Source organism: Argopecten irradians, chromosome 5, assembly GCF_041381155.1.
Source record: "Argopecten irradians isolate NY chromosome 5, Ai_NY, whole genome shotgun sequence".
Lineage (NCBI taxonomy): Eukaryota > Metazoa > Mollusca > Bivalvia > Pectinida > Pectinidae > Argopecten > Argopecten irradians.
This window is the reverse complement of record NC_091138.1, coordinates 30,666,606-30,681,106: the sequence shown is the minus strand read 5'-3', so window position 1 is coordinate 30,681,106 and position 14,501 is coordinate 30,666,606. Positions and strand designations below refer to the sequence as shown.

At 34.7% G+C, this 14,501-nt stretch overlaps 1 protein-coding gene across 1 annotated transcript in view; it reads right to left on the bottom strand.

Moving 5' to 3' along the window:
- Positions 1 to 3,499: 3,499 nt before the first annotated feature.
- The window catches only part of LOC138323508 (thioredoxin domain-containing protein 11-like), a 36,328-nt gene continuing 25,326 nt past the window's right edge, over positions 3,500 to 14,501 (bottom strand). Inside the window, exon 14 of the mRNA XM_069268161.1 lies at positions 3,500 to 6,713. Coding sequence (XP_069124262.1) covers positions 6,191 to 6,713 — 523 coding nt within the window. The 3' untranslated portion in view covers positions 3,500 to 6,190. The remainder of the gene's footprint in view (positions 6,714 to 14,501) is intronic.

Genomic DNA, 14,501 nt, shown 5'->3' with positions numbered 1-14,501 from the left:
AGCTACAAATGTATAACCATCATACATTAGCTCTTATTTCTACGATTCTTTATGACAGTAGCTTTGGCAGAAAAAGGGTAAGTTTAAAAGTAATAATTCAACAAAAAATTATTAAGGCAATGTTTTGACAGATTTTATACAAGTCATATATGTACATGTATATAGTGAACTTTGAAATGAACACAGTTGAGAGGAACTTAATTGGTATGTATATATATAATGGAAAATAAAAAACAATTAAAGAACTGATTTTTTTGGTTGCTACTTCTTTTTATCCAATCAAATTCATATATTAAATATAAATTGGCTGAAAGACCCTGATATACCTGAAGTTAATGATTTGATTAGCCAATCACAGACATCAAAACACTTTATGACACTATCCCTGATTGGCTATTTATAACAATATCTTTGATTAGCTCTTTAAAACATTATCTGTAATTGGCTATTTATAACAACATCTGTGATTGGCTGAGACAAAAATGCTGACAATTTTCAGAAAATGGTCATAGACTATCACATGTAGGTACAGAAATTTAATTTACACAATGATTACAGAGCAGCACCAGATGAGTTGTACATAGTGAAATTTTATCAAGAAAGCAGCAGTGTTAAATTGTAGATACTATGATAAAAAAAAATATCACACAGAAAAATGAAAATGGCTCATGAATGATATAAATAGTAAAGGACTATTCCAGTAAAACATCAACACCCTGTCTCACCCCAAAACTCAAGGTTTTTAAGAATACCACTTACAGACATTATCAAGTGATATTATAGATATAGACAAGAGCCAAAACATCTAATTATGTAAACAAATACATTTAGGAGTCATCATTCCAGAAAGATCTTTTACTGGTAAAGCCCTAGATTTAATTCAGTGATTAGAAATGTATAATTAGAGGTAAATTAAGTAAGAATGATCATTTTTACAATATAAATATATAAATAGCTTTATATATAGACCGAGTTATTAACAAATTGTCACTGATTGAGTGATCTATAGGTAAACCAGACAACTTGATACAAGTCATTCTTTAATAAATGTATTAAATAATAACTTAATACATGATAATCACACCTGCAAGTGTATACATTAAATTATAATTGATAAATTAATTTGTGGCCTCAACCAACCTGCATGAATATATGTACAATTATATGATGAATATATAACTTTTTATCATTTTTTAGTTATTTCAAATATTGTTATGACATATTATATATAATACACTCTTAAATAATATTGAAGTGTTAAATGTTCCATTTTCTTTCACCACATGTCAATATATATTTGCTAATATAAATTTAAAACTAATTCTGTGTGAAGGAGGAAGTGATCAATTTTTGACAGCTTGTATGTAAGACAGGGACTAAAGGTCGGTTAATTAAGTCACTTATTTGCTAATTTGTTTGTAATCACATAAAGTGTATTTTTGGCTCAAGAAAAATTTGAGTTCCCAGAGAATACTGAGCACGGAACAGCTAACAACCAGCCCACATACACGATGAACACATTAAACTTGTGACCTAGTAAATAATGCTTAATTGTAGTAAAATTTCCTACACATTAACCACACAGCCACTGCTACTGCTTTCCTTGCTGGTAAAGTGATGTACAGAATATTACAGAAACAAAAACTGTAAATAAATGTTATGATCATATGGTGTTATACATGTATTATCAGAGATAAAACGTCATTTTTTTTTAAACATTTTTCAACAATTTAAACATTCTGACAAGTGAAAAGAAAATTAGGAATCAATTGACTAGAAATTGATACAGTCACATGACTGTAATGTAACTGAACAAGAGATCCAGAGGGGATCTTGGCGCCCCCACCAAAGAATGATCTATGTCTGACAACAGAAAGAGGGATCTTTTCCCTGCTTTTCAAAACTTTTACTACATTACTATATATGAACTTGAGAAAAGATCTTTTCAGTACTTTCTGAGATATGTAGCAGTACAAAACTTTTATCAAATTCAAGATGGCTACCTGTCACGATATCTTGCTGACCGATCTGTCCCAAAATGCAATTATGCACAACTCGGGTCGTAGGGGACCTACATATAAAATTTGAGAAAGATTCCTTCAGTACTTTCTGGGAAATAGTGTGTAACAAACTTTAACTATCAAAATCCAAGATGGCGCCAGTCGGCTATCTTGTTGACCGGATCACTCCCAAAATGCAATATGCACAACTAGGGTTCAAGGGGAACATCGCATATGGAAATTTGAGAGAGAGATCCCTTCAGTACTTTCTGAGAAAAGCGGTGGGTCAGGTAACCAACTTTAACTATCAAAATCCAAGATGAGTCGGCTCGGCCATCTTGTTGACTGATTTGGTCCCAAAATGCAATATGCACAACTAGGGCCCTAGGGGAACCTTATATATGAAATTTGAGAAAGATCCCTTCAGTTTTAACTTTCTGGGAAATAGCGGTAACAAACTTTAACTTCATCAAAATCCAAGATGGCCGCCGGTCGGCCATCATTGTTGACCGATTGGTCCCAAAATGCAATATGCACAACTAGGGCCCTAGGAGAACCAACATATGATATTTGAGAAAGATCCCTTAAGTACTTTCTGAGAAATAGCGGTAACAAACTTTAACTATCAAAATCCAAGATGGCCGCCAGTCGGCCATCTTGTTGACCGATCTGTCCCAAAATGCAATATGCACAACTAGGGCCCTAGGAGAACCAACATATGAAATTTGAGAAAGATCCCTTCAAAACTTTCTGAGAAATAGCGGTAACAAACTTTAACTATCAAAATCCAAGATGGCCGCCAGTCGACCATTTTGTTGACCGATTGGTCCCAAAATGCAATATGCACAACTAGGGCCCTAGGAGAACCAACATATGAAATTTGAGAAAGATCCCTTCAAAACTTTCTGAGAAATAGCGGTAACAAACTTTAACTATCAAAATCCAAGATGGCCGCCAGTCGCCATCTTGTTGACCGATTGGTCCCAAAATGCAATATGCACAACTAGGGCCCTAGGAGAACCAACATATGAAATTTGAGAAAGATCCTTCAAAACTTTCTGAGAAATAGCGGTAACAACTTTAACTATCAAAATCCAAGATGGCGCGTGGCCATCTTGTTGACGATTGGTCCCAAATGCAATATGCACAACTAGGGCCTAGGGAACCTACATGTGATTGAGACAGTCCTTAAGTACTTTTGAGAAATAGCGGTAACAACTTTAACTATCAAATCCAAGATGGCGCAGTCGGCCATCTTGTTGACGATTGGTCCAAAATGCATATGCCAACTAGGGCCTAGGGGACCTACATGTGAAATTTGAGAAAGATCCTTCAAATTTCTGAGAAATAGCGGTAACAAACTTTAACTATCAAATCCAAGATGCCGCCAGTCGCATCTTGTTGACGATTGTCCCAAATGCATATGCACAACTAGGGCCTAGGGGAACTACATGTGAAATTTGAGAAAGTCACTTCTGTACTTCTGAGAAATAGCGGTAACAAGAATTGTTAACGGACGGACGGACGGACGGAAGGACGGACGGCGACGGACGGACGGACGGACCACGGACCACGGACGAAAGGCGATTTGAATAGCCCACCATCTGATGATGGTGGGCTAAAAATATATAAGCTACAACACAACAGGAACATTATGGTTCAAACCAAAACCTGCATGCAGACCTGAAAGAAAGGCAGTTTAACTTAATGTTTACACTACATCCAAGAGTTTTGCTATTGCCATTCAGTGCAGCTCAGCTCCACTTTAATACAGTGAAAGCAAACATTTTGCTGACAAAGACAATACACTCTTAAAGCAGAATATAAAGCTCCACACACTTTGACTATCACTAGATGTTAAGACTGTAAAGTCCATGTATTTGAAGTAGCATTGAGTTTTGAATATGACAGAATCTACAAGTAACCATTTAGCACTCTCAAAATTTAATTAAAATATAACTGTATAAGCACTAGTGCCCCCTCCCTCCCTTGGTATTTCAAATCTGGTAGTTGATTATAAACTAAGTTTTCTATACATAATATCTAAATTACAGCATATGATTTGCTTAAATATATAAATTATACATGATTGTGTATTGTCTTTAAGTGTTATTTTCACACTCTACATTGAAGACTAAGATCTGGCAAAATACCTTGTATTCATATTTAAAATAAATAGTATATTCATGTAGAAAAATAACCCAATCCAGCTTTTTGGTTTGGCTTGATTTTTGACAAAATCTTGTTTAATAAGTTCAAGGTCAATAATACAAATGCCAAGTAAGCAAACAGCCAGAGAACCAGGAGAAAACCCATCATGTCATGGCCAGTACTACCTGCTCCAGCTTCTAATTATGGCTAAGAGGTAGGTTTGTGGTAGAATGTCGGACATCTAGACCATCTCAACTGTATATATTTAGTTAAAGTTCATACAACCTATTCTCAGAGTATTTGTTTAACTTATTGTTAACATAACAATTTTCTTGTAATAACCCCACAACAATATCTAATATCGGTGCTGATTAAGGCATTATACTGATAAAACCATAAACAAATTCTGATGATCTTACAACTGACACGTATACAACGTTCCAATAATCACCACACTCACGGTGTTAAGTTCACAAAGCTACAAATTACTCTTGTAAAGCAAGCTATAATTACACAAGAGATACACTAAAAACCACTTGGAGGAATGATTTTGAAATCAAATTATAAGGAAGACGAAATTAGAAATCCTCGAGAGAGTGACTCTGTGAATATTCGGAAGAGATATGGGAAGAATGTAATCACTTAAATGATTGTGATACCATCAAATCTGCCAATCGACAAAAGATCCCAGACAATATCATAGTTCTAACATTGCACGATGATGTCTTAATAGCCCATTCATCAAACCGAAGCCTCATTTCCATTTATTGTATCGGTGACATTTATTGTGCAAGGTATAAATTAAAACCGAAATTGATATTCTAAAATATCAAACTCATTTCGAACACTATAATAATTATTCCAAAACTCCTGTCATTTTATTTCTGATGAGTTTAACTAGTAATAAAATAGTTACACAATCTTAAGGTTTAACAGTCAGTCAGCTGGAAGGATACTCCTTACAAAGCTCTAGATAGGCGTCGACAATCATATGACCAACAAACCATGTATATTTTACACAATTGGGAAACAAGTGTCACATATTCATTTTAAATTGTAATTAACAAAGAATTTCACCCTAGATTTATAGGACAAGTGAAGAAGAAAAAAATTCTATGTTAATGAAGAAAAAATTGCTAATTAAATTCTTTAGAAACATTATGATCTTTTCTTTTGTACTTTTTTTTTAATGTCCCCTCACGTAAATAATGTTTTATTATAAGTGCCTGGTCAATTGCATATTGATTTTTATTGATTTATCTTATTTATAATACTTGCAGTTAATATTGTTCATAATTGTAACATATTTTTGCCAATCTCTTTGGCATATAGTCTAGAATGACATTGGCGGTCGACCTTTGGCATAGACGTTAATCAATGTGGTTAATTACAATTGAATATTTTTATACACATACAGGCAACCTGCCTTAGTGACCATCTCTGAATAAAGACCACCTGACAATTTTCTAGTGTCCCAAATGGTCAATTTCAACAGCTTGACCAGTGTTTACAGACCACTTGGATATAGAGACAATTGTTTGTTTGTTCCTTGTGTGATCTATATAGACAAGTTTGACTAGATCTAAAACACCTTGCCAGCTAGGGGACCTTGAACTTATACAGCTTAATTCTAAAGTCTTTCTGGAGCGTATACCCTCTTTACCATAATATCAATCTTAATTATCACAGTAAGCTGTTGTATGTATATTATTGCTACACATCACTATGTTGAAATTTAGAATCAAATAATAAGAATTATTATTTAGACTTTCTGTAAGTGGTAATAAACATGTGTCTACCTTCAATTTGAAGTGGAAAATGAGACATCAACTATACAGTAACTGCTTCAAAGAAATTACATTTATTTATCTACAATTTATCTGCTAACAAATACTGGGTTTGCATGAATGACCTCAATAATAGCAGCTGTATGCATGACTAGTTGAGGTGTTCAAAAATAACTTCTGAGTACAGAAAAAGAGATCAAGTACAATATGAAAATTTACATAAATATATATTCTTTTTACTTATTTCCCCCACTAGCTTTTTGCCTTTGACTTTTTATCTTTAATTTGTGAAGAAAAATGTTGGAATAATTGCTCTTTTCCAGATATGAACTTTTTATGATTTATTAAATATTTATGTAAATGAATAGCATTGTTTAACCTTTTCTCAGTTTTGCGTATCTGTTTCTGTACATAAGCTATAGATGAATGGAGCTTGCGTCTTCTGTGTAGGGAAAGGTCATCTTCAAGAGGATCGGAGGAAGACAAACATTCAGTTGACATTGCTTCCGAGTAAGGTTGAAGAGATTGCGTCTTGACGAGGGACTTCAATTGTGACATAAGCCTACGTAGTCGTTTTGTGTATTGGTGATTTTGTGATCTAAAATTTTCTATCGTCGCTGCTACAACAGCTCGATTGTGGCTTATACAAGAATTGGAGCAGATGTCAGCCGCCGTGTCCAGACGAAGGTCATAGGTCGAGTGGTGAAGCACAAACTTTATCAAGTTGGGAAGCGTCTTTGGTATGGAAGCTGGGAATACAACACTGTCAGACTTCCTGCAAAACAAAAACAATTGTCTATCAAATAGCAAGCTAAGCATTATATAAGAAAAGGAGAACAAGCATATAATTAAATTGTAATTAAATTAAATTTAATGTAATTAAATATTTTTTTTTAAAATTAGTATTGGTCATGACCCCTTAAGCACTAGATATGCACTTTCACCACCCAGCCATATCGTGACCAAGAAGTGGATGCCATCTAATTACTACCTCGTCACACAGTTTTACCCTAGCAGAGATGGACAATTGGTTGAAAGTCAAAATACCTTTAATTAAAATGTGACATCAACTCAAGAGGCATACAAAATATTACTTTTCATTTCATTCATAAACAGTAAAAAATAGATTAAAAGTCAAAACGTTTTGCCACCATGGCACATATGTTGATCAATATAAATTGTATAATAGCAATTTTTAACGACAGCCCTGATTCAAACAAGAATCTTAATCTTATGGATACAGAATTTGGGACCTTCAAATATTTTCAACAAAATGCAGTGCAAATTTTTTCATTCCATGCCATCTTCCCGCTATCGCGACCAATTTTCGTTAAATAATGGAACAGGCCTCACATGAGTTATACATTATTGGGATGATTACTGCGAAGAAAATGTCTTCTCCAGAAAATGACTTGTACATGCCACATTTTCAGGGAATATCTGGGAAAGTGCATTTATCAAAATTTGTTCACTAGTACAAGCCATCATATTTATCAATATTCAACTTATCTGAACAAAAATGCATCAAACCTCACACAGCTAAATCAATTCCTAAGACAAATTTCACAAAAGCACAAGCTACATTTGCAAGTGTGATGCATGTTGTTGCAAGCATTTGAAAGCCAGAAGTTCACAGATGTTGCTAAAATCTCATCTGTCTCCATCAGTATAATTGTTCATGGTACCTTTTGTAACTCAAACATTTTCGCAATCACTGGGTTGCGCTGTAGCAGTTTCTGACAGCAGATATTAACTCAAATCTCTCCGAATGGTTATACAGATTTAAAATCCATAAGCGCACGAAAACTATCATTGATCATAACTACTGCATTATATAACTTATGATTTGTTCTTTCTACATAGCGATCATTATCTACCACTTAAGTATAACATAGACCTATAATATTAGAAATTGGTTTCTCACCAACAGTTGTAAAAAAAATAAATCTAAAAACGCTACACAAGTATGTAGCATATGAAAGTCATTATAAAAATATTTACTAATCACTCTTGAATTGTAAATACCATATTCAAACCAATAGTTAGTGCCCAATCCCCTATAAGTGCCCAGGCCTCCCCCTCAATTCTACTTATCTCGAATTAAATGCAGACTAAAAAATGAAAACTGTAAGTTCCTTCATTTGATTTGTTTTGCTAATTGACTAATTCTATGAAACATAGTTCTAGTAAGCACCTCTGTACTTTTTTCAATTTCTAAGCACCATGGGTGCTCATTGGATCAAATACGGTAATTATAATATCTCTAAAATAATATAGATATAATTAAAGAAAGTATCACTAAGATACACCAGGGTGAAAACAACGTTCACGATTCATTGTGCCAACTTGCATTTGCACTTTTTAACCAATCATGACAAAAAACATTAAAAAAAAGAAAAAAATCTATGAAAAACTGATAATGATCAATATTTACACCTGGTAGTTGTCCTCAAGACAACTTGACATAATTCCATTGGGAAGATTCAGTCAAAACGAGCAATATCAAACTGGTAGAAACCACAGTCTATAGTTTTGTCAAGTAAAGGATGACAAATCTATATATCAAAACTATAGATAACAGTTACACTACAACTTAAATTACAACGTAGCTTAACCATTTTCAAAACTGTAAATTCGTCTACGTCATTATCAAAATAAATCATTACAGCGAAAAGTCTGGAATGACTCAGATATATGACAGAGCACCTATTAGAGATGCCTGCCTACAAATATACATATTTCGTGAGAAATAATAACCGTCATTTCCTAAAATATAACTCTACACAGACCAACATAACCAAACGCATACATCATTATAACAAAAGACAGGTTCTACGTCCTGAATACTAGTTATCTGTATTAAATGAGAATTCTTAATTCATCAGTTATACCCCAAAACTTAGACCTACAGATAAGCCTGTCTTATAGACATATTCAGTAACAGGGATGGAGAGGGGTTGGTGGTAAATTGGGGTACAAATATATATCAATTATGGACCTTAATTGTTTCTGTCAATATGGTGCTGTAATGCCCGAGTAGAATAAATGTAATGCCTCAGGTCGTTATTTTAAATTTTACAAGGGCGGTATAACACCATATCGACCGAAACAAAGGTCCTTAATTTTTGTATTAGATATGCCATTTCTTTAACAAATGTCAATACAATCTCTAGTATGTATATAAATTACAAGAAAAGTATTGGTCAAAGACCAGCACCCTGAAGAATGCAGTGTTTGGGCAATGAAGTTTGCAATAAGGAGTATTAAAACAAGAGGCCCAGAGGGCCTGTATCGCTCACCTGGTTTGTAATGCCAAGTTATGTTCTAAATACAGATTCATTGTTTCTTTTCTAAAGGAATTTAAATATTTACCTCTATTTTCCCTATCAAGGCCCACACAACCTTCCCCAAGGGGATCAGAGCAAAAATTTATACAAACTCTATTCCCCTTCCCCAAAAGATGTTTCTGGTCAAATTTGGTAACAACCATGCAGAACTCTATGACTAGTAGAGATTTAAAGGATCAACCTCTATTTCCTCTATTGGGCCCAAGCCCTCCTGCCCCTGGGGGGTCAGAGCCAAAATTTATACAACCTCTATTCCCCTTCACCAAAGGATGTTTCTGGCCAAATTTGGTTACAATCCATGCAGAGCTCTAGGACAAGTAGCAATTTAAAGGATTTACCTCTGTTTCCACAATTGGGCCCCACCCCTCCTGCCCCCGGGAGGTCAGATCCAAAATTTATACAAGCTCTGTTCCCCTTATATATTCTATATATAAATACATATACCAGGAGGCTGTCCTTTTGACATATACATGCCGACTGTCGGTCCTATATATTGTATAGACATATATTGCATGTGAGCTGCTGGCTAATCTTTATACAAATACATACAGGAAGGCTGTACCACCATCTTATTTAGACACAATATAGGTGAGGCTATAGTGTCCTATATAAAAATATATACAGGGAGGCTGCAGCACCATCTTATTTAGACATAATATAGGAGAGGCTATAGTGTCCTATATACAAATACATACAGGGAGGCTGCAGCACCATCTTATTTAGACACAATATAGGAGAGGCAATAGTGTTCTATATACAAATACATACAGGAAGGCTGCAGCACCGTCTTATTTAGACACAATATAGGTGAGGCTATAGTGTCCTATATACAAATACATACAGGGAGGCTGCAGCACCATCTTATTTAGACACAATATAGGAGAGGCTATAGTGTCCTATATACAAATACATACAGGGAGGCTGCAGCACCATCTTATTTAGACACAATATAGGAGAGGCTATAGTGTCCTATATACAAATACATACAGGGAGGCTGCAGCACCATCTTATTTAGACACAATATAGGAGAGGCTATAGTGTCCTATATACAAATACATACAGGGAGGCTGCAGCACCATCTTATTTAGACACAATATAGGAGAGGCTATAGTGTCCTATATACAAATACATACAGGGAGGCTGCAGCACCATCTTATTTAGACACAATATAGGAGAGGCTATAGTGTCCTATATACAAATACATACAGGGAGGCTGCAGCACCATCTTATTTAGACACAATATAGGAGAGGCTATAGTGTCCTATATACAAATACATACAGGGAGGCTGCAGCACCATCTTATTTAGACACAATATAGGAGGGCTATAGTGTCCTATATACAAATACATACAGGGAGGCTGCAGCACCATCTTATTTAGACACAATATAGGAGGGGCTATAGTGTCCTATATACAAATACATACAGGGAGGCTGCAGCACCATCTTATTTAGACACAATATAGGAGAGGCTATAGTGTCCTATATACAAATACATACAGGGAGGCTGCAGCACCATCTTATTTAGACACAATATAGGAGAGGCTATAGTGTCCTATATACAAATACATACAGGGAGGCTGCAGCACCATCTTATTTAGACACAATATAGGAGGGGCTATAGTGTCCTATATACAAATACATACAGGGAGGCTGCAGCACCATCTTATTTAGACACAATATAGGAGAGGCTATAGTGTCCTATATACAAATACATACAGGGAGGCTGCAGCACCATCTTATTTAGACACAATATAGGAGAGGCTATAGTGTCCTATATACAAATACATACAGGGAGGCTGCAGCACCATCTCATTTAGATACAATATAGGAGGGGCTATAGTGTCCTATATACAAATACATACAGGGAGGCTGCAGCACCATCTCATTTAGATACAATATAGGAGGGGCTATAGTGTCCTATATACAAATACATACAGGGAGGCTGCAGCACTATCTTATTTAGACACAATATAGGAGAGGCTATAGTGTCCTATATACAAATACATACAGGGAGGCTGTATTTAGTCACACACAGGGGAGACTCTTCTATATATACTGGTTAGGGATGCTGTCCTTTAGATACAGATAGAATACATACAAAAAGACTGTCCTTTGAACTGGTTGACTGAACTAAAACCTAGCTGTAGCTATATTATGAGCCACATTCTGAGTTGTTCCAAGATAAATAGACTGTCTAAACGAGAACCTATCCTCATCCTTTAAACCTCTGAAATGTTCAAGTCAATTGAAAGAAAACATGAATAAAATCGGCTTTGACAATCCCCAATATATCACCAGGGTTTAGCCTTCATGCCTTCCCAGAATGCTTTGTATTGATTAAAGAAGGTTATATACTTATAAATACAACATGCATTTGTCTATTAGCAAATAAAATGAAAAACTTGAAAATAACAAATCAAACACAATCCTTATGAAGATTGAAATTGCAATTCTATTAAATTAACTTTCTTTTGGTTATTCAGTAATTTTGTGGTATAATATATACTATTACAGTACTGCATGGATTCCGGATAATCTGGATGGCGATTAGGTCCAGAAACCTCACCATCTTGACAGAAACAGATTGGTTATAATATTCAATAGTAATAAGGTAAACCGAAATCTGGCTGTCCGAAATATTTGCAACCCTGTTGATGGTTTGGGCTGGGAATGCAAATGATTATCGAGTGTTTACTGTGTATCACAGACATAATTGGTCTCGTAATTGTGCATTATTTGTATCTTAAAATTAACAGAAAGTCCATAACAATTACAAACTTGAACAGAATGTGAATACTAGTTTCCACTTCATTTAACTTATATCCATCATAACCATAATTTATCATAATCTGCCTGTTATCAAATGAATTCATCTATGTAATATCTTTACATGTCGCCATGCATTGTACATGTACGTAATACGATCTGAAACATTTTTCATCGGTTGTGTAATTGCTTAATTGAATGATAGGTGTATTGTAACGTTTCTCCTCAATCTTTTTACAACTTTTTAGAAATAAATATTCTGAATGATAAATGTAACATACTATATTTGACCAAATAAACACCCAGGGCACTGTAATAAACATAGGGGTATTTATAGGGACAGAGGTGCTTACTGGGTCAAATACAGTAATGTTTTTTTGATATTTGATATATAATCATGTTGATATATGGAGATGAAAATCGGCTTCATTGAAACTGAGAGACTTACTTGTTTATAGTTTTCTCATGACATCTATTTAGAGAATGGTACCTTGTTGTCATTTTACCAATTAATCAATGAAATGGCCGGAATCTTTAACTACCTAGTTTCCTTGCCACCCACTGACTGTGATACATACAATTACAAGCAAAACATTTTAACTTCATCAATAGCAATTTACAGGTGCCAATTATAGGCATGTGTACTTAACAGAATCAAAGACTGAAAAGGCTTAATGAAAATGTTCTATGAATAAGCAATTTAATCCCAGACCTCCTACCGTGGTGATATTTTATTTCAAATCTACTCCAAGAATAAAATCAATCATCGGAAAAAAATCATTAATTCATTCATTTCTTCATTCAAAGTTTTGAGCAGCTAATAATTATGCAAAATTTTTTCTGTAAATCTAGATTATTAACTCACATTCATTCACAAGATGTTTTGTATATTTGATCGAAAACATTGTCCCTGGTTTATTAGTACTGACTCGAGCCACATAATCCTAGCCTATAGATCCTAAATTTAATCCCCGATCTTGACTATAAGCGATTCACACTCAGAGAAATAAAAGCAAAACAATCTTCCCGAAATGATTAATGTGGACACAATCCTGTCTGGCATTTGTAAATATCTGCAAATTAACCACCACTAAAGATGCTCTCGACCTTTGACCCTTTCTGACACACAGAGGTAGAATGGAGTTCAGTTGTTGTAACTATGATCTCTAACTGGAGGCAAAAGAAAGACTAAATTTAAGCGTACGTAACTATGATTTTGAACTTTTGAATGTTGTAATCTTTGAAAAATTTATCCGTTATATGCTGTATAAATAGCTTTAAGGTAGTCAGCAAATTAGCTTTCAGTTTGATACAATATCATAAAGACAAATCAGATCCTATACAGCTATGCATTTTGAAAATTAATAACTCATTCACCCCTGATAACACATTTAGACTCTCCTTGTTCAAAAACTGGGTCAGTCCATCATGAAATTTCAGGGGTAATTCTAGACAATCATCAAAATGCTTCGTTTTCCTACGCAGTTCAACCACAGAATTGTGTTTATCAGGCAGCATTGTGTCTCTCTGATATAAACACATTATAAAACATTTCCCTTGTGTATTGCAGCAGTTCGTTAGAAATTCATTTATCAGATGCAAATGCAATATCCAAAACTTAGCATTTGAAATGAAGATGTTGAATTCTGCATCATATCTGATGCCCAGAAGCAAAAAATATCCTCAAAATATTTAATGTCCATCAACAATAATAATACTGTAACAATTATGTAACAATATGCAACACTGCTGAACAGTAAAATCAGTGGTTATCTGTTCATATCTATAAAACTGAAGGAGAATGTGTACTATATGCTTTTCTGTAGGTCAGTTGTGATAGAGCTACCATTATATTCATTCACATGAGCAAAGTTCATCAAATGAAATTTTTAAAGAATCATATGATATTATTATTTAATATTAATTGTTCTTAAAGGTTTCAGTGATTCCTCAATTAGAAGCCCTTATTGGCTATACTTGAATACTTTTAACAATAGGAGAATAAAATATCAAGATTTAAAAAAAACTGATGTTAGACTGTTCCTAATTTTTGAATGGCCACATGTATTTGATCAATTACAAGGCACCAGTTCTATATTATTGTGATTTACAATTGAACCCTTTCTACTCTGCTATGGTTTAGTTTGCTTGGTATATTACATCCTATCAACAGCAAGGGTCATGTTAGGACATGCTAGGTGTGTTGATGGAAGAGAGCTGGAGTAATCGGAGAAAAACCACAGACCAACAGTCAGTATCCCACATGCGATTCAAACTTGAGACCCAGAGGTGGAGGTCTGGGGCTTGTGGTACTATTGTCAGGACATCTTTAATACCACTCCGCCACCACGGCCCACCTCCTCTGCACATGAGTGGCTAGAAAGTAGAATGGAGAGAAAAGCCAAATTGAATTCCTATATACAAATACATACAGGGAGGCTGCAGCACCA